The sequence below is a fragment of the Pan paniscus genome, chromosome 5 (genome assembly GCF_029289425.2).
Source record: "Pan paniscus chromosome 5, NHGRI_mPanPan1-v2.0_pri, whole genome shotgun sequence".
Lineage (NCBI taxonomy): Eukaryota > Metazoa > Chordata > Mammalia > Primates > Hominidae > Pan > Pan paniscus.
In genome coordinates, this window is record NC_073254.2 from 42,049,511 (window position 1) to 42,070,595 (window position 21,085).

The window sequence follows — 21,085 nt, forward strand, 5'->3', positions numbered from 1 at the left end:
AAATGGAAAACTAGGATCACAATCAAATAAGCTAGAAGGTATTTCTTTTATCATAATAGGCAATAGCTATTTTATTATAACTCCATTGTGTGTAAAAAAATGACTCAAGATGGCGAACAAGATACAGTAAAATAGAAAACAAAAAACACATACAAATGAGCACTAGGAGATCAGGACAAGTTATGATAACTTACACAGGCAGTCAGTTAGGGATACAAACTGAGCATTCTGGCAACCAAAATGAGAAGGTCATTTGCTTACATTGTTTTAGAAGGAAAAAAATATGTCCATTCTTCAAGGAAAACAAAGCTTTTCTAATACTTAGAATTAAGATGAATTACTCCATTGGTCTTCATGTAATTATACAATGTCTTTGATATAAAAAAAATTATATTTCGTAACACCTAGTACACAGCAGTTTCTCTGGTGAATAAATATTTAGTTCATAGCAGAAAGTCCAGAAAGGCAGATGCGAAGATTGTTCTTAGGATGGAGTGAGGTTCGCAGGAGCAGGGGGTAGAGTATATTAAGTAATGAAATATTTACTGGGCACCAGAAGAAACGCTCTTTGTAGATATTTGAGTACAGTTATGAACCACACAAGGACATTTTGGTCAATAATGGACTGCAGAAATGACAGTGATCACATAAGATTATAATGGAGCTGGAAAATGCCTATTAACTAGTGACATCATAGCACAATTATATGTTTGTGGTGATACTGGTGTAAACAAACTTACTGCACTGCCAGTCATATAAAAGTATAGCACTAAAGGCCTAGTGTGGTGGCTCACGCTTGTAATCCCAGCACTTTGGGAGGCCAAGGCGGGTGGATCACCTGAAGTCAGGAGTTCAAGACCAGCCTGGCCAACATGATGAAACCCTGTCTCTACTAAAAATACAAAAATTAGCCAGGCGTGGTGGCTCACACCTATACTCCCAGCTACTTGAGAGGCTGAGGCACAAGAATCGGTTGAATCCGAGAGGCAGAGGTTGTCGTGAGCCAAGATCATGCCACTGCCTGCATCCTGGGCAAAAGAGTGAGACTCGGTCTCAAAAAAAAATAGCACTATATAATACTTGATAGGAAAGTACTATATCACTGGTTTGTGTATTTACCTTACTTTTTATTGTTATTAGGTTGGTGCAAAAGTAACTGCAATGGCAAAAACGGCAATTACTTTTGCACCAATTTAATATTTTAGAGTGTACTTCTACTTATTAAAAAAAAGTTAACTGTAAAACAGCCTCAGGCAGATCCTACAGAAGGTATTCCAGAAGAAGGCATTGTTATCATAGGAGATGACAGCTCCATGCATATTACTGCTCCTGGAAGACTTTCCAGTCAGCTAAGATGTGAAGCTGTAAAACAGTGATATTGATAATCCTAACTGCCCCGCTGTCTACACCTGGTTTCAAACCATATGGTGTCAGTACTAGGCTGGACTGCACCAGCAGTCCAGGCAGCAGTGGCACCCCAACTAGACATAGCTGTGTACCATGTCCTATTAGGAATGGAAGAACACCCTTTCTAACAGTGAAGGCTCAGGGTCTAGGGGTGCCCCAGGCCCCATGGCCTTATCTTGCATTAGGACTACAGGTTCCAAGACCTCTTGCAACTCTGCTGCTAAGGGACTTATACTTAGCATACTCCACTGCTCTAAGTAGGTGCCCCACTTCGCTAAAGTGGATGTCTGTGCTGTCCCAGTCTAGGGGGGTCATTGCTCATGAACGCACCCATCCCACTATGGGGTAAGCCATCCACACGACTGTAACCCATCCAGCCACGCTCTTATGAACCTGAAGGGCAGCATATATGGTTACTAACTGCTTCTTTATTAATGAACACTGGGGCTCAGCTCCCTTCCATAGCTGGGACTAAAAGCTGACTGGCGCTTCCAAGCACTCCATATACTGCCATAGGCCCTAGCCAACTCTATTTGTGGTTACATGCACATCTAGTTTAAATGGGCACCCTGGTTAACTACCCAGAGGGCTTATGTCATCAGAAGGGCTGTTTCAGCCTCATCATCCCAATCCCAGGCAAGAGGGGTGTTGTGGCTTCCAAACCAGCAAAAGAACTAGAGGTTAACATAACATAATTAATAAGAAAGTGATATATAATGGGGCTATACATATAGCCCTGCAGCAACACTATGAAAGTCCATTGTCGCCCTCCCATGAAGGCAAACTGTTCCTGGCTCTCTGGAGCAATGCTGATTGAGAAGAATGCATTGGTCAAGTCCACCACACAGTGGCACCATCCCAGTTCTGTTGTCAAACGGTCCATCAAGTCCATGACAGGTGGCACAGCTGCCAAGTCTTGCAAAACATCCACCCCCAAGAATGTCCTCAGGCATGCAAGAGACATACACAGTGCATAAGTGGAGAGCCAAGCAGCTGATGCCCAGGTGCAAAGACATAGGTTTCACTTTCACTGACCAGCTTTCATAGCTGTCTATGCAGCCTTCCCTGGAAACTTATCCGGGTCCAGGGACCAGTGGATTGCCAAGTCCATGTATGGCCTTTGGTTGTCTGGTATCCCCTACCAAGCCGGGCACCTTGGCCAGTTCTCTTATCAAACAGAAAAGGCTTTATACTTCCACCAACTGCAGCAGGTACTCTTTGAACTGGAACACTCTGGCAGGACCAGGTTGCGCAGCAACATCCTTCTCCCAAATGACTTGCACCAAGTCTGTACAAGAGTGCCAACATTACTTGCTTAACTCCTACAACTTAGCAGGGGCACAGACAACATAGGAAGTGTGCTCCACCACAGTAGGGGGTCTCTGGCCCACCCTTGGGGCCCAACAGCTGCTCATGCTCTATTTTCTGGCAAACCATTGGGTGAACCTGTAACGGAGGTTCTTCCTCCCTGCGTGCATCCCGCAGGGACTGGGCAGGCACTTCCTGCAGCAAAGTCACAAACATCCATCTGACTCTGGCGGTAAAAGCATGCTGCATCTCAGTGCTGTGCATTTCCAGGTGCTTCAGCGCCTTCTCCACACTTGCGGGGGACCCATCCACTGCCTCCCATGTTTCCACTGAAGCCCATCCTCGCAGCACAGCTGCCACTGGGTACCACAGCCCATGCTGCAGCCACATAGCCAACCCAGGAACCCTCAGGGGCTGAAGACCTACTCACCTCATCCCATTCTCATTGCCAGTTGTTAGGTTTAGGGTTCGGGTCCAGCCCATGCTGAGGTACAAGGGAGTGGGTCCCTGGGCAAATAGCTAACAGAACACTTGTGGGGGACGTAGGCAGGTGAAAGATGATTTTATTCAGCAGCAGCTCTCATCATCAGCTTACTCACATAGCTCACTTACACCAGGTCTCTCACACTGTCCACCCTGTCTCGGCTGCTTGAGCCAGCTGCTCCCACACACAGCTGCAGGGCTGGCTCTTCCTTGCCTTCAGAGTTAGCAGCTTAACTCTTTCTCTCTGTGGGCACGAGCTGGTTCCCGGCTCCCCCTGCCCATCTGCCAGTTGGTCATTCTTCCTTACAGGGGCCAGTAGCTTCACTCTCTCTCTGGGCAGCAGTGCCTGCACAAGAGCCATGTCAAGCTAAGCCCTATGCACAGTGTCAGCAGGACAATTATACCTTTTACAGACAATAGTGGCTCAGAGCCAAGTATGAACTTACACAAACAGGTTATATAACAAGTGGAGGTGTGTGCCTGCACGCCAAACTCGCTGAGTCATGCAGGCCTGGATGTCCACCTTGGCCTATTCCTTGACCCAAACACATCCATGTACCTTACAGAAGATGTCATCAACAAACCAGAGGCGGAGATGTCACTACAAGATTTGCAGCTCCATTACTTCAAAATGCACGATTATGATGGCAATTATTTGCTTGATGGTTTAGAACTCTCCACAGCCATCACTCATATCTATAAGGAGAAAAGGAGTGAACAGGCACCACTAATGAGTGAAGATGAACTGATTAACATAAGAGATGGTGTTTTGAGAGATGATGACAAGAACAATGATGGATACATTGACTATGCTGAATTTGCAAAATCACTGCAGTAGATGTTATTTGTTCATCTCTTGGTTATATGCAAATGTGACCTGGGATAATGTGATTGAATACTTTGATAATGCAAAATAACTCATTTCTAACTACTGCTGCAGCATTTTGGTAAAAGCCTGTAGCAGTTTGTTACACTGGGGTGAGAAGGGATCAAGAGAAATGAAAGAGAGGAGAAATGGGACATCTAATAGTCCCTAAGCACTATTAAATACCTTATTGGACAAGGGCTTGCTTTTTAAAGCATCCTTTCAAGAATATTGAATAATTGGAGCTGAGAACTCAGGAGCTTCATTGTAGTAGAATACTGCTAGTTTCTTAATTTTAATTCATGTTACCTTAAAAGTAAAACAACAGGCTTTGCCAAGTGGACGTTTTTCAGTAACAGTGAAGGAGTGGAGTGAATGCCAAATATTTGCCCTGGTGGTTCCTATCTATTCAGTTCAACATGGTCAGTATTCTCTAAAGTTCCCCTGTCCTAAAAGACTACTTGCTCTGGGCAAATGGATATTTATTAGACTATTTCAAAGCCACAGCATAAGAAGAATATTAAATATTGAGTTCAGCCTAGCCACAGAGTCTAAGATTCTGTATCCTCCAGCCCTCTAGCATTTTGGAAATGATACACCGCTAGGTTAAGTGATTAATCTTTTTCAGATTTTCAGTATTTTATACAACTTACTGCCACATCCTTATACTTTATTACTTTTCTGTCGTCTTCAACCTGGGAGAGACCTTGAATTTAAATGTTTTCTAATCAATAGTATTTTAGCTTTCTTTATATTTCTATTTCACTCTTGTTTCTAGGGTTTCCTTGTTTGCAGTTTAGGAACTTTTAGGAATGTCAGGACTTTATCAGCAGGGGTAAAACTACCAACTAGCCTAGCCTAAGTAGGAAGTGAAAAGATAATTCACCAAACAATGACTAACCTGATAGAAGTTCTATTCAGGAGGAATATTGTTTAAATTACCTCTTTTAGCCTGAATACATGGATTCTTTTCAAATCAGGAAAGATTAGAAAAGGAACCCTAAAAATCTTTTAACAGTGTGAATCTTAATAGTATGTGAAAATGAGAAGAAGTAACAGATGGTAATTTGGTTTATTGGATGTGATGGACATGCTGAAAGGATGATCGAATGGGAAAAAGAGACTGCATAAAATTTGCTATAAGATAGATAGAGACTTATTTTCTTTCTTAAAGTATTCTTATAAGAAAACATGGCTGAGCGCAGGTGGCTCATGCCTGTAATCCCAGCGCTTTGGGAGGCCGAGGCGGGCGGACCACAAGGTGAGGAGATCGAGACCATCCTGGCTAACATGGTGAAACCCCGTCTCTACTAAAAATACAAAAAATTAGCCGGGCGTGGTGGCGGGCGCCTGTAGACCCAGCTACTCAGGAGGCTGAGGCAGGAGAATGGCATGAACCTGGGAGGTGGAGCTTGCAGTGAGCCGAGATCGCACCACTGCACCCCAGCCTGGGCGACAGAGCGAGACTCCGTCTCAAAAAAACAAAACAAAACAAAACACAAAACAAACGAACAAACAAAAAATATATATATTTGTAAAAATGACCAAGTGTCAAGTATTTGTGCAGTCAGAGCTAACTTGTAAACTATTCTTGTAATATCTCATTATTCTGAAAGATTTATGTAATGAATTCTGGATATATGACCAATAAAAATGATGAAACAAACAAAAAAAGTTATAGTAAGTTAAGGTTAATTATTGAAGAAAAATATGTTAAAAATAAATTTAGTGCAGCCTAATGTACAGTGTTTATAAAGTCTACAGTAGTGTAGTCTTCATGAGACGAACTATAATGTCCTAGGCCTTCATATTCACTCACTACTCATTCACTGATACCTAGAGCAACTTCCAGTCCTATAAGCTCTATTCACAGGAAGTGCCCCATAGATGTGTGCTATTTTAAAATGTTTTATACTGAATTTTTACTATACCTTTTCTATGTTTAGATATATTATGATACACAAATATTTACCATTGTATTACAATTGCCTCTAGTATTCAGTACAGTAACGTGATGTACAGGTTTGTAGCCTAGAAGAAATAGACTATGCCATATAGTCTAGGTGTGTAGTTGGCTATACCATGTAGGTTTGTGAAAGTATACTCTATGATGTTACAAGGACAAAATTACCTAATGATGCACTTTTCAGAACATACTGCTTTCATTAAGTGACATGACTGTAATTTAATTCACCACATTATGGGAAGAGGAAATTAAAATATACAGATGTTGAATGACTTACACAGGGACCAGGATTTTACTCCAGTTCTGCCGACTCCAGTACTGGATCTCTTAAGCTGGATCCTAGCAGATCTGAGAAAGAAAGGGAACTGTGTAAGGAAAGTCAGAGAGATGGGAAAATGTTCTCAGTTTAAGTAGGTGAACTGACTTGCTTATGGCAGAGGGTTCGTTGAAAAGAAATTGGTGATTTGGAATTTCATAGCTACATGATGGCAGCCTTTAGTATTAGGTTGCATTTGGATTTCATCTTTTAAGCAATAAAGGAATTATGGGAGGTTCTGTTTTTTAGACAGAGCCTTTCTCTGTCACCCAGGCTGGAGTGCAGTGGTGCGATCTCAGCTCACTGCAACCTCCCCTTCCCGGGTTCAAGTGATTCTCCCTCCTCAGCTTCCTGAGTAGCTGAGACCACAGGTGCGCACCACCACGCCTGGCTAATTTTTGTATTTTTAGTAGAGACAGGGTTTCAGCATGTTGCCCAGGCTGGTCTCAAACTCCTGACCTCAGGTGATCCACCTGCCTCAGCCTCCCAAATTGTCGGGATTACAGGCATGAGCCACTGCCCCCAGCTATGGGAGGTTTTTGATCATGGTAGTTAAGTCTGGCTTGAGGGTGAAGATTAATCTGGTAGAAGAGACTGTATGGTTCAGAAATGAGAGATGGTAGGCAGAAACTAGGTGGGAAGCTGGGGTTCTTAAAACAGCAGTATTGGGAAACAGAAGTGGACAGATGAGGAAACTGGTGTCTTTGTGCTACTACAACAAAAACTTGTGTGGAGTAATTTATAAAGAAATTTTTTTTCTCACAGTTCTCGGGGCTAGAAGTCCAATGTCAAGGCACCAGACCGGTTGGTATTTGGAGAGGGCTTCTGTATGCTTTCAAGATGGTGCCTTGTTGTACAACCTCCAGAGGGGACAAATGCTATATGGCCTCACACAGGGGAAGTGACGGAAGGGCAAAAGAGGCTTAAAACTCCAGGCCTTTTATGAGGCACTAACCATTCATGAGGAATGAGTTCTCATGATTTAATCACTTCCCAAAGACCCCACCTCCTACACCACCACAATGGGGATTAAGTTTCAATATACGAATTTTGGGGACGTTCCGAAAGCAAACAGAAAAAGAAAGATCCAGTGAAACTGGTGACTAGATACGGGCAAGGGACCAGTGGCTACATTCCTTAAAGTGGTATTGTTACTTAACTTACATGTAAGCTATTAGGGTGTGCAGAGGGGGATTTCTGACATATACTCAGCAGTGATGAACACAAAGCATAATGTAGGTTGAATGTCTGATGAAAATAGCCTACATCTTTAATACAAAGTCAATAAGTAGAACCAGAAACTTTGGGGTTTGCAGTGAGGAAGTCCAGATAGAAGGCCCGAGGGTAAGAGTGATCCAGAGAAGTCAGACCTATTTTGAGAAGAAATTAAGGGTCTTTTAATGTGGCCCGAATTACTGTGACTTGGCTCTCACATTTAAGTAGAACATCTTCAAAATAATCCTATTTTACAAGGAGCCTATATCTAGGTGCTTGGCATGGGCCCTTACTTTTCTGCCAGCCAGCAGGTGGAGGAAGAGAAAGGCCCCTGTGGAGGCCAGCCGCCCTCCCTCCTCTCTTGCCCAGGGCCCCTAGCCCATCCCTTGGTGGGAATCCCAGTAGGTGAGGAGGGGCATGACAGCTAATACTGCGGGGTGGATGAGGAGCCTCTGGGCACTACTCTCTGGACGTGCTCCTGGCCCGTCACGCCCCCAGTAGGCTGGCTGGGACCACCGCAACATGGTGGCTGTGGGCACTCCTAGAAGATGAGGGCCGGCAACTGCCACAAACTCCATTTGACAGCTTTTGGGTGGAGCCGTGGGTGTTGGGTGGGGCGGTATTTAAAATAAGATCAGCCAAGAGCAAGAAGAGCTTGGTGTCCTGGAACCGGCCAGCATCTCCTAGGAAATATAGTCTGCAGGGTTGCACGCTCAGGGCCACACGGTTCCACAGTTGGTAGGAGTTGCCCCAGGCCACCATCAGCGAGGTGAAGCAAATGCTCAGAGCAGAGAGCTGGGCCGGTTGGGTCAGCACGCCTTCCCTACTGTCAGGAGCAGTGTAGGGTTAGAGACAACCAGGACCACGCATGTGTGTCTTTCCACAATGTCAGGCTTTTACTAATGCTATTCCAGTCACAAAAGTCATGAGCTACATGCAGTTCCCAAGGTGGCAATTCTCCTTAGTACTTCCCCTTCACTCTGTAGTCAGAGCTATGGGCACACAGGCATAAGCCACTCCATAAGTCAGTCAATATTGTAAATATTGATGAAAAGAGTCAAACTCTAAAATATTTGAAGAGATTTATCCTAAACCAAATATGAGTGACCATGGCCTGTGACACAGCCCTAGGACATCCTAAGAACATGTGCCCATAGCTTGGCTTTATACGTTTTAGAAAGACATAAGACATCAATCAATACATGAAAGATGTACATTGGTTTGGTTGGGAAAGGCAGGGGCTTCCAGGTCATACACGGTGAGAGAATCACTTGAGCCCAGAAGTTTGAGGCTTCAGTGAGCTATGATTATGCCACTGTACTCCAGTCTGAGTGACAGAGCAAGACCCTGTCTCTGAAAATAAATAAATAAAAATTATATGGCAAAGGATATGAAGGAGATAGAAAGTATAATCATAGGATAATAATATTTAAGAGGCTAGGTGTGGCGGCTCATGCCTGTAATCCCAGCACTTTGGGAGGCCGAGGCGGGCAGATCACCTGAAGTTGGGAGTTCGAGACCATCCTGACCAACATGGAGAAACCCTGTCTCTACTAAAAATACAAAATTAGCCAGGCGTGGTGGCACATGCCTGTAATCCCAGCTACTCAGGAGGCTGAGGCAGGAGAATCACTTGAACCTGGGAGGTGGAGGTTGTGGTGAGCCAGAGATCGTGCCATTGCACTCCAGCCTGGGCAACAAGAGTGAAACTCCATCTCAAAGAAAGAAAGAAAAAAAAAGAGATTTAAGAAAATGAGTTTGAGGGAACTCAAGACAGTTAAATCCATACCTTTTATGGTTTGGGGAAAAGCTTTAATTTTTATCTCAGATTATAAAACCAGTCAAATTCATTTTAATATTCTCTCAGAAATATTTAAATTGATAAAACATAATGTTCACTCATTTTTAATTATGACAAATTTAAAACATACACAAAATTAGAGAGACTGGTAAAATGGACTCCTCTATGCTCATCGTTCAGGTTTAACAGCTATCAAAATTTTGCCACATTTGTTTTATTTGTCCCTTTTTTCTTCATTTTATTCTTTTGATATTTTAAATAAAACTGAGACATCATGTAGTTTCATTCCTACATATTTCATTATGCATTTCTAAAAACCATGGACAATTTCTTACCTAACCAAAATGCTACTATCATACTTAACAAAATTAACAGTAATTCCTGGTATACCCTTCATTTTGTAAATAAAACATAACTTGACTTACATCTTCTGTTTGGGAAATTTGGAAGAAACAAAGGTAGCCCTGGGTCTGGATGTGGATCCATGCTAAGTTTAGGGTTTGAAACTGGACCTTTCTTCCATTTGACTCTCACCTTTTCTATTCAGATCCTGGAGTAGAACTACATTAGCTGAACTCAATGGATCCTTCAGAGCATTGGCTTCCTGCTGGGGAGCTGGAGATTTGAGATCTCAAGAACTACTTTCTAATATTCTTGTTCACTATGCATCTTCTCTGATAAGCCTGGTGCCATCATTGATAATTTCCTCACAACTTCATAGTCTAAAATTACTCATTGAACAATGAACATGTGTAAACCAAAATTAAAAATATCTAAACCATCAGCAAATCCTGTTGGCTTTACTTCAAAATTGTTCTAGAATCAAACCATTTGCCACCATTTTCACCCTGAACTAAGCTGCCACTATATCTCTGCTAGACTATTGCCTAACTTATCTCTTTGTTTTCATCCTTGTCCCTTTTAACCACCCCCATCGCTCATACAGCCTATTTTCAACACAGTAGCCAGAAGAATCCTTTTTAATTGTTCGTTAAATCATGCTGCTCCTACTCAGAATCTTCCAGTAGCTTTTCCTCTCACTCATAGTAAAAGCCAAAGTCCTTACAGTGACGTACAAGGCCCCACATAGTGTGGTCCTTCATGACCTCTTGAGTCTAATCTCCTATTGCTCTATTCTCTTTCACTTTACTCTAGCCACACTGGCCTCTTTGTTATTCTTAAACATACCAGGCCACTCTTGCCACAGAACTTTCACATACGCTATTCCTTCTGCTTGCAGGGCTTTTGCTCAGATATCCGGATGGCTCTTTCTTTCTCTCACCTTCTATGACACCTTTTTAATAAGCTGTTTCTTGTTACCCTATTTAAAATTATGATACATATCCCATTGGTGTTTTGTATCCTATCTTGCTTTATTTTTCTTCATAGTATATACTCTATACTTTTTAAAGATTTTATTATCTCCCCCTTCAGTGAGACACAAGTGAGAGTTCCCCATAAGCAGGAAGAGAGGTTAGCAAACAATAGTGTTATCTAAATGCAACTTTAAATGATCTCTCCTGGCCTTTACCCTTTGGAAGTGAGTAAGGTACAGGAAAATTACCTAAAACACCCATGGGCTCATGCCTCATGATAGTATGTGACCCTGGGCAAATCATTTAATCTCTTTGAGGCTGTTTCCTAAAATGTAAAATGTTGTTAAAAGTATCTTCCCTTCCTACCTCACAGGGATATTTTGAGAGGAATATGAAATGACAGGAAAAGTCTGTAATGAGCAGTAACCATCTGTAATGAGTATACAATGGGCTGGTTGTAATCTCAGGCTATTGATGAGCTGGCTATAACTCAGTGGGGGCTGTTGGTGGGCTGAGCTACTCTACAGTTGGTTCGGGAAGCCCAAAGAGAAAAGGACTCTTACATAAGTCCTGAGTCAGACATCAACTTTATGCTTCTAATGAGTAATCGTTGCTTAGAAAGGTTATATGATACTCTATTTTCTCTATCTTGGTTTTCAGCTAGCCACATTTTAGTAAAAAAAAAATTATCAAAGAAAAATTTTAATGTAGAAAACCTTCTGTAATTATATTTCTGTTACTGGAAAAGACTGACACTGTTGGAACTTTCAAGAAAAAAATGCTTTTCTCTAACTTTAGGAACTTCAGTGTTCTAAGGACATGAGTTTGAGAATTATTGGTATAAGAGTTTAGTATATGAGGAGAGGAGGTTTTTCTTGGATGCAATAAGGAATTAAAGAGACTGACAGTAACATGGAGTTAGTCTCAGGTTGCCAAGGTCTACCATGTACTTTATGTTTTGGAACATTTCTTACCTCAGAAATCCCATTACTTCCTTTGAAATACAGGGACTAAAAAGCTGTTCCAGGCTTCTCTTATCATGTAAAATGAGTCAAGACATTATAGTGGTTGAAAAAGTGGGCTCTGAAGTTGGAATCCTGGTTCTGTCATATATTGGCAGTGTGACCTCAGGCAAGTTATTTAATCTTTCTGTGTCTGTACTAGTTTGCTAGGGCTGCCATAACAAAGTACCACAAACTGGGTGGCTTAAACAACAGAAATGTATTGTCTCACAGTTCTGGAAACTAGAAGTCCCTAATGAAGGTGCCATTAGGGATGCTTCCTGCTGATGGCTCTGAGGGAGAATCTGTTCCAGACCTCTCTCCTAGTTTCTGGTAGTGTCAGTCATTATTTTGCTTGTAGATGGCATTCTCCCCGTATCTTCACATTATCTTGCCTCTTTACTTGTCTCTCTCTCTGTGTCCAAATTTTCCCTTTTAAAGGATGAGTCATACTGGATTAGGGCCCATCCTAATGACCTCATCTTAACCTGATTATCTGCAAAGTCTATTTTCACCATCTTTTGGGGAGGACACAATAAAACATATAACAGTGTCTTAGTTTCCTTGTCTATAAAATGAGAATGGTGATGGCTGCCTGATAGGACTATCGTGAGAGAATTTTGAGTTAAGAGATGGCATATGTTTAGAATAATTTCTAGTCTATAACAATTACCCAAAAGGATAGAGGGTAAGGTTTACTTATGTAGACTTGGGAAAATGAATAAACCTAAATTGAAAGGCAGATCATCTAGCATGGATATCTGTTACCAGGGCGGATTTGGCTCATCATGCTTCCTAGTCCTTTCTCCCTATCTTCTGTGGAACAAGCCTACTGCCCGCTTCTCTGGTATCACGACAATATCCTAACAACCATGAGAAGGACTTGCCTTTAGTTTCGGGTATGAGGATAAGTATACGTCTCTGTTTGAATCTCTCCTCCCCTTATTTTTCCCAATCATGAGACAATATTCAAAAGGCATCAGGTCCTTCAAATATCACTGGGTATTTTAGGAGAGCTGAGTGTCAGACTTTGCCAGTCATTCCCAGGGTGACCCTAGACAACTCTTTCTCTTATTTGGATCTCACTGACCCCTGCTATAAGAGTTTCATTATTCACATTTACATAGCACTTTGGAATTTTTAAAGTAATTTTGTTATGAATTTGTCTTATTTAAGCCTCACAGCATCCTATTGCAGTAGGGTTATTATCATTCCATTTTATAATAATATTGAGGTTTAGAGAGATGATTTAGTTGAACAAGATGACACAGATAGAAAAATTCCAAATTATCAAAATCTAGTCCCTTGACTCTTGAGTACAGTGCTTTCTGCATTATCCTGCTGTGTCTGAGGGTTACTTTGTCTTCTCATTTGCCTAAGACTGAACTAGTGGAACATCCCCTTGTTAGAATGGGAAGACCAATCCCCCAGGCATTTAGTCCATGCCTATCCCAATTCTGGGGGTCATGAAAGAGTTAAGGCAGTATAGCAAAAAGAAAAAAACACTTCCAAAATGCTTTGAAAAATAAGTATTTTCTAGTTTCAAAGTGACTCTAAGAGGAAATTACTGCACATTGCAAAGCAAAAATGTCAAAAAATATATTTTTTCACACCTCTTTCTGATTTTGATCCCCATTTTTCCTATCTCCTTCCTAAACTCTTTATCAAAACCCTATTTCAGCCTAATTTTTCATTTGCTTGCTCGTTCCCTTTCTCTCTAGACAATTCTGGTTTTTTTTTTTCCTCAATCCTTTCAGGGTTCCAGGGATGTTGGACTTTTATCCCCCATTTTCTGAATTCCCATGTCTCATGAGACTGCCTCCCAAACTGGTGTTGGACAGAGGAGGGAGACTGGCTTTCCACTTCTTTTTCTGACCTTGGCTCAGAACTTTGAGAAATCCTGGAGAAGAGTCCAGGACAGCCTCTGCTTGCCAAACTCTACATAATCATGCACACATCCTTTCTTTTCTGGTCCTCAATTTGCCCATGTGTAAATAAAGAGATTGGATGGACTTCACTGCTTGAGGCCGATTCTGATTCTGAGAGTCTTAGCAGGACAACTTCCTCCAGACAAGCAGGGCTTTAATGGTGAAGTGAGAAAATGCTCATAAGAATATTGTTAAATAGAAAACCTGAACACTAAACTACGTATGTAGTATAATTTCAGCTATGTAAAACAAAATAATTTACTAATTCAACTTATATGTACTGAGCACTCCACAATCTACAACCTTTTCATTTTGCTTCATGTTGACACTATAGGAGATGCCTCACTAGTGTCATATGGACAGGGGCTGACCAACTAAACCAAGTTTCGTGGGCTGTGAACCTCAGCCCCATAGGTCCAGAAACTGGGTATTTTTCAGGGCACTGATGTTACAGAGTCTCTTGGGGACAACTCACAATAGCAAACCTCACAAAAGACAGTTCCTAAATATATTTTGCTGAATGCTAATGGAGGCTCTATCTTTCCAGTGAAATAATTCATGGGTTCCATGTTTTAAGGTGTCAGAGAGAAGACTGCTTGTTGATCCTTGAGTCAGAGGCCAGGGAAAAGGTAGTCATGAGGGAGAGCCTATTCAGGCCACAGGGGCATGTTTATATGTCCCCATGCCATAACACAGTACACGTTGCTAGTGACTAATATGCTCCTGGGTGGACTCCACATCTCTCCAGCCCTGGATAGGACCTGGCAGATCCCAGTCCTTGAGTTCCAGGGTTTTTGGCTCCATGATGACCATCTCCATTTGTTTAATATATTTTGTCCTGAGATTGGCACATTCAGCTTTTCATTTTTATTTCAATTCATTGATTAGGTAAATTTGTATTCGACTTACAGTATGTATTTGTGCCTGTTTTCCTCCATACTTGTTCACATTTGATATTGACAATAATGTTAATTTTTTCTGCCTAATAGGGAAAATGGTATTTCATTGTAATTTTAACTTGCATTTTTCTGACCCTAGGGAGTTGCACATCATGGTATAAATTTACTGCAGATTTTTTTCTTTTCTGAATTTTAATTTATATTTTGTATTCTTTTTGCTATTTGGTTATATGCCTTTTTAAAATTGATTTATAAACATTACTTATATAGTCTGGTATTATGCCTTTATTTGTTCCACATTCTCTTCACAGTCTGTAATATATGCTTTAATTTGGCTTCTGTCATTTTAAATACAAAGGTGCTAAATTTTAATGTAGTCATAAGTGTTTTCAACTTTTAATTCATGAGTATTTTTATTTTTTTTTGGTCTCATGGTGTCTTCCCTACCCCAAAAATGTAAATCTAGTGTCCTATATTTTAAAATATATTTTAAGTTTGTTTCTTCACACTTAGAACCTTTAATCCATCTGATATTTATCTTGTTAATTGAGTAAGGCGATGAGCTTTTTTTTCTATATTCATAGCTAATTTTTCCAACCACTTTTTAAATTTAAATTTTAGTATTTATTTATTTATTTTGAGACAGTCTCACTCTGCTCTGTTGCCCAGGCTGTAGTGCAGTGGCACAATCTCGGCTCACTGCAACCTCTGCCTCCCAGAGGTTCAAGCTATTCTCCTGTCTCAGCCTCCCAATTAGCTGGGATTACAGGCCTGCACTACCACCTTGGCGAATTTCTTTCTATTTTTCAGTAGAGACAGGGTTTCGCCATATTGGCCAGGCTGGTTTCAAACTCCTGACCTCAAGTGATCCACCCACCTTGGACTCCCAAAGTGCTGGGATTACAGGCGTGAGCCACCACACCCAGTTGCCTACCACTTTTTTAGAGATATTCATTATCTTCCTAAGATTTGAAGATCCTAATTCAGACCTTGTTTTGTGATTCTGTATACTTTCCCTGCAGGGTACATATCTATTTTCAATATTCAAATAGATAGATAGATAGATAGATAGATAGATAGATAGATAGATAGATAGATAGATAGATTCATAGATAGATAGATAGATGATGTCTAAAGCTTTCTTAAGCCCAGGCTAGTATCTCCATACCTTCAACGGTGAAACCCAAAATCCTTGATTTATCAGTGACTCATCTCTTCTCATGCTCCACAACAATCTTACAGCAAATCCACTAAAATATATGTAAAATCTGACCACTTCTCACCACTTCCACTGTGACTACCTCTGTCTGGGCCACTGTTATCTCTCACCTGGATTCCTGCACTGCATTTCTCCCAGCTTTCTCACTTCCTCTCGTGCCCCTCCACAGTCTCATCTCAGCTAGCAGCCAGAAAAATCCTGCTAAAACTGAGTCCAATTGTGTCACTTCTTTGTCCCAAAGCCTGCACTGGCTCCACATCTCACTTGGCTATGCTCACTCCTTGGGTCCCGAAGCCACTATTCTCTTTGCCTGGAATCCTTTTCCCTTTCACATGTGCATGGCCAAATGCTTTATTGCCTGTCAATCTTTGCTCAAATAGCATTTTCTCGAGAAGCCTACACTGCAATTGCAACCCTGGTTACTCTCCACAACCAATCTTGATACTCTACATATTTTCCATAGCATTTATTGCCCTCTAAATTACTAAGTATCCGATAAATATTTCTATGGATTATAATATTCCCAGGTACCCAACAAACATTTGTTTAATGAATGAAGGAACCACCTACTAAATACTTCCTTTTGTCTCTCAGGCATTTCACATTCAGCCTGTTCAAAATTCATTAGTTTTTCCCCAAAACTGTCTATTCCTCTATGCTAGGTGGCTAAGAGTCAGTTTCTTTCAACTCCCCCTTACTCTCACCATGACAGTCTTCTCTGGCCACAACTGTGCAGTCTGTGAGCACCAAGCCCTGCTCCTTAATCCCTCCTCTCCCTACTGTCTCTCCATGCCCAATGTTAGCTACCCTGGTTGAAAAGCACATCATTAATAGTTGCTGGTGTCTGTGAAGAATGTCCCGCCACACCATATGTCCTCAGGGGAATATAAATTAAAATAATAATGAGATACCATCATACATCTATGAGAATGGCCCAAATCCTGAACACTGACATCACCAAATGCTGATGAAGGATGTGGACAAATAGGAGCTGTCATTCATTGCCGGTAGAGATGCAACATGGTACAGCCACTGTGGAAGACAGTTCGGTGGTTTCTTATAAAACTAAACATACTATACAATTCAGCAATCGCACTCATTGGCATCAATACAAAGGAGCAGCTTTATTCACAATTACAAAAACATGGAAGGAACCAGTATTTCCTTCAGTAGGTGAATGTATAAACAGCAGTACATCCAGACAATGGAAGATTATTCAGTGCTAAAAAGAAATGAGCTATCAAACAATGAAAAAACATGGAGACAACTTAAATGCATATAAATATGTGAAAGAAGCTAATCTGAAAAGACTGCATACTGTATGGTTCTAACTATATGACATTCTAGAAAAGGCAAAAGCAGACAGTAAAAAGATCAGTGGTTACTAGGAGTTAATGAGGAGGGAGGGATTAACTGGTGAAGCACAGAGGATTTTTAAGTCAGTGAAACTACTCTGTCCATACTCCAATGGTGGATATATGCCACTATACATTTGTTCAAATCTGCAGAATGTACATCAAAAATAAATCCTAATCTCAACTATGGACTGTGAGTAGTAATATGTGTCAATATAAGTTCATGAATTGTAACAAATGTGCCATTGAAGGAAGTTGATAATGGGAGAGGCTATGCCTTTCTGGGAGCAGCTGGTATATGGAACATATCTATACCTTCCACAGTTTTGTCATGAACCTAAAACTGCTATAAAAAATAAAGTCTATATTTATCCAATCTTAGGACCAAAAATAAAAAAGAGATGAATTAATTAATCAAGGCAATGATCATCAAGGGCTGACAGCATAACCATTACATACCTCCCAATATTAGTATATGACACCACCTATGAAGTATCTGTCCACGTACATATATATGATGCTAATCAAGCCCCTTGAATTTATTAATTTATAGGAAACATGAACAAAGATATATGTTAAATGACATTGGAGGAATATAACTAACAAAATACAGTACAACTATGGGAAACTATATGACAACCCAGCTAATTCAACAAAAAACTGAAAGATGGAGTTTGGTGATTGCGTGGTCCCCTTGAACCATCTGAGGCAACTATGCATTTTCTCTAGAAATTCAGAGAGCAGGCCTGGTGTGGTAGCTCACGCCTATAAATCCTGGCACTTTGGAAGGCTGAGCGGGAAGTGATCGCTTGAGCCCAGGAATTTGAGACCAGCATGGGCAACACAGGGAGACCCTGTCTCTACAAAATATTTACAAACTTAGCCAGGCTTGGTGGCACATGCCTGTGGTCCCAGCTACTCAGGAAGCTGAAGTGGGAGGATCGATTGAGCCCAGGAACTTGGTGGCACATGCCTGTGGTCCCAGCTACTGGGAAAGTTGAGGTGGGAGGATCGCTTGAGCCTAGGAGGTCGAGGCTGCAGTGAGCCATGGCTGTGGCACTACACCCCAGCCTGGGCAACAGGACGAGGCCGTACCTCAAAAAAAAAAAAAAAAAAGGAAGAAAGAAAGAAAAGAAAAGAAATTCAGAGACCACTCTGGCACATACAACAGAGTCTAACGACAAATGGTCTGGACGACCTGATGTTGGGGGTGACTGTATAGATTCCACACATTCCACTAATACCCCAGCCTGAAGCAACAGAGATGTTCCTTTTCGATGCTCTTTTTAAGGATTCTGAGATGTCTCTTTTTCGCTTTTTTGCCCTTTGAAGATTGATTTCTTCTTCCCTTTAACCTTATCTTTCTGTAATCCATATCCTTCTGTGAGGCTTGGAAACAAAACGACAAAAAAAAAATCTACCACTCACCACCTCTTTGATAATTATGGAGGATTTTGCCGTTTTACCTTAATCCTAATCTTCCCTGGTAAAGCAATCAGAAATGGCTTCAATACCAGCAGTTTTTGGATATGTCCCTCATGTGATTCTCCTGTTTCCCAAAATCTCAAGCTGGAAAAGCTCTAGGTCAGGTCTGTTTTTCCTGGAAAAGATTCCTGTTTCCCAGAGGCAAATCAGCACTATGAACGCCATACAGTTACTATCTGTTCCCCGCAGTATCGCCCAAACCCGATACACTGAGCTGCACTTTTCCCCATTGTCAAACAAGGGCTCCAAACCTAGTCTCAGAGTCTGACACACAGGAACTTTCGTATACCAGGAATTTCTTTTCGTATACAGCACCCGGTTATACACAGCTTTCTCCCTCGTCCGCCGGATTCAGTGTCTGCCGTTATTGGGTTCATAATCGAGATCCTAGGTCCCGCATCCCCTTTAATAGCAGGCAAGGGCGCGCAGAGACTTAGGTCCCTTCTCCCAAAGTAGAAATGGCCTTGAAAAGAGGCTGAACTTCGGAAGTGGCCTCGGAGGGAGGCCTAGCAACCGCGTCCTCCTCTTTGCGCTGCCTCTTGGATGCTAGTCGGGTACGCGGCCTCAGTCTGCGAACTACAATTCCTAGAAATCTCCGAGCTGCTTATCGTCACAGTACCTTAGACTCCATTCCCCAGAAGTCTTAGGATTTCCACGCGCCTCAGAAACCCCGTGTGAGGTCATCGGCTTTCACCCTAAGAATCTAAAGGCTAGCTGGGTGGGTAAAGTGCTGTCTCTGTAGTGGGTCTCGTTTTGCGGGGATTGTCCAACAGGAATCACTTCTTTTCATTTCTTTTTCTAACAAAGTGATAATTCAGAATGCTACCTTTGTCCTTTTTTTGTTAGATTTTATTCACATGTATTTTCCAAGCCTATTACATTCGTCTACATCTCTGATTTGTGGGCTGTGAGATTGAAGAAAGATGAGCCACTAGATAAAGGTTTTCACTATCATTATAATAATTCAGCCCATCAAAGGCGGCTTGATCCTTCCCCCAACATTTTCCTTGCTAACCCCTCCCCTTCTCTGTTCTCAGCAATACGCACAAATACACACCCTGAAAAGCATAAAGGGATGAAAAGCCAAAAAAAAAAAAAAAAACACCGCTCAGATCATCCCTGGGCATGTTAGTATATACTTTCAGCCCTTTTATAATTTATTTATATATCTATATACAATATATACAGAGAAAGGTTATGTGTATTAGGTTTATGGTTTATGCTTAACAAAAATGTTATAATTTATACTTAACAAAATGTTCACATATTCATTTTAAACTTTTTCCGATGTTAATATTCTTTTACAATGTAATTTTGAACTCTTATACCACGTATCAGCATTTCTTTGCAGGCTTTCTGTTTATTTGGAATCTCTAACAAATGCTTGAGGCTGCTCTTGTTGAAACATTGCAAAATTATTTTATTGGTTGTTGTGTCCGGAAATGGTGGTTTCTTGGTCTCATTGGCTTCAAGAATGAAGCCACGAACCCTCACGGTGAGCGTTACAACTCTTAAGGCGGCACGCCTGGAGTTTGTTCCTTCTGATGTTTAGATGTGTTCAGTTTTTTCCTTCTGGTGGGTTCGTGATCTCCCTGGCTCAGAAGTGAAGCTGCAGACCTTTGCGGTTAAGTGTTACAGCTCTTAAGACACTGCGTCCGGAGTTGTTCGTTCTTCTCGGTGAGGTCTCTTGTTTCAGGAATGACGCTGCAGACTTTTGTGAGGAGTTTTACAGCTCATAAAAGTAGTGTCAACACAAAGAGTAAGCAGCAGCAAGATTTATTGCCGAGAGTGAAAGAACAAAGCTTCCACAGAGTGCAAGGAAACCCAAGCGAGTTGCCACTGCTGGCCCCGCAGCCTGCTTTTATTCTCTTATCTGGCCCCACCCACATCCTGCTGATTGGTAGAGCCGAGTGGTCTGTTTTGACAGGGCGCTGATTGGTGCGTTTATAATCCCTGAGCTAGACACAAAGGTTCTCCACCTCCCCACCAGATTAGTTAGATACAGAGTATGGACACAAAGGTTCTCCAAGGCCCCACCTGAGTAGCTAGATACAGAGTGTCGATTGGTGCATTCACAAACCCCGAGCTAGACACAGGGTGCTGATTGGTGTGTTTACAAACCTTGAGCCAGATACAGAGTGCCGATTGGTGTATTTACAATCCCTGAGCTAGACATAAATGTTCTCCACGTCCCCACCAGATTCAGGAGCCCCGCTGGCTTCACCCAGTGGACCCCGCACTGGGGCTGCAGGTGGAGCTGCCTGCCAGTCCCGTGCAGTGCGCCTACACTCCTCAGCCCTTGGGTGGTCGATGGGACTGGGCGCCGTGGAACAGGGGGTGGCGCTCGTCGGGGAGGCTCGGGCGGCACAGGAGCCCATGGAGGGGGTGGGAGGCTCAGGCATGGCAGGCTGCAGGTCCCGAGCCCTGCCCCGCGGGAAGGCAGCTAAGGCCTGGTCAGAAATCGAGCGCAGCGCCGGTGGGCTAGCATTGCTGGGGGACCCAGTACACCCTCCGCAGCCGC

The 21,085-nt window shown here is 42.0% G+C and overlaps 1 protein-coding gene across 1 annotated transcript; it reads left to right on the forward strand.

Annotated features, from left to right (window-relative positions):
- Positions 1–94: 94 nt before the first annotated feature.
- Positions 95–6,047, forward strand: LOC100985979 (multiple coagulation factor deficiency protein 2 homolog). The gene has a single exon (XM_034961629.3). It carries the CDS (start codon positions 3,752–3,754, stop codon positions 4,034–4,036), a length of 285 nt encoding a protein of 94 aa, XP_034817520.1. The 5' UTR covers positions 95–3,751; the 3' UTR covers positions 4,037–6,047.
- The last annotated feature ends 15,038 nt before the right edge of the window (positions 6,048–21,085 follow it).

Excerpts from the sequence above, each read along its gene's own strand:
- LOC100985979 (XM_034961629.3), top strand. The coding sequence starts at position 3,752 with ATGTACCTTACAGAAGATGTCATCAACAAACCAGAGGCGGAGATGTCA.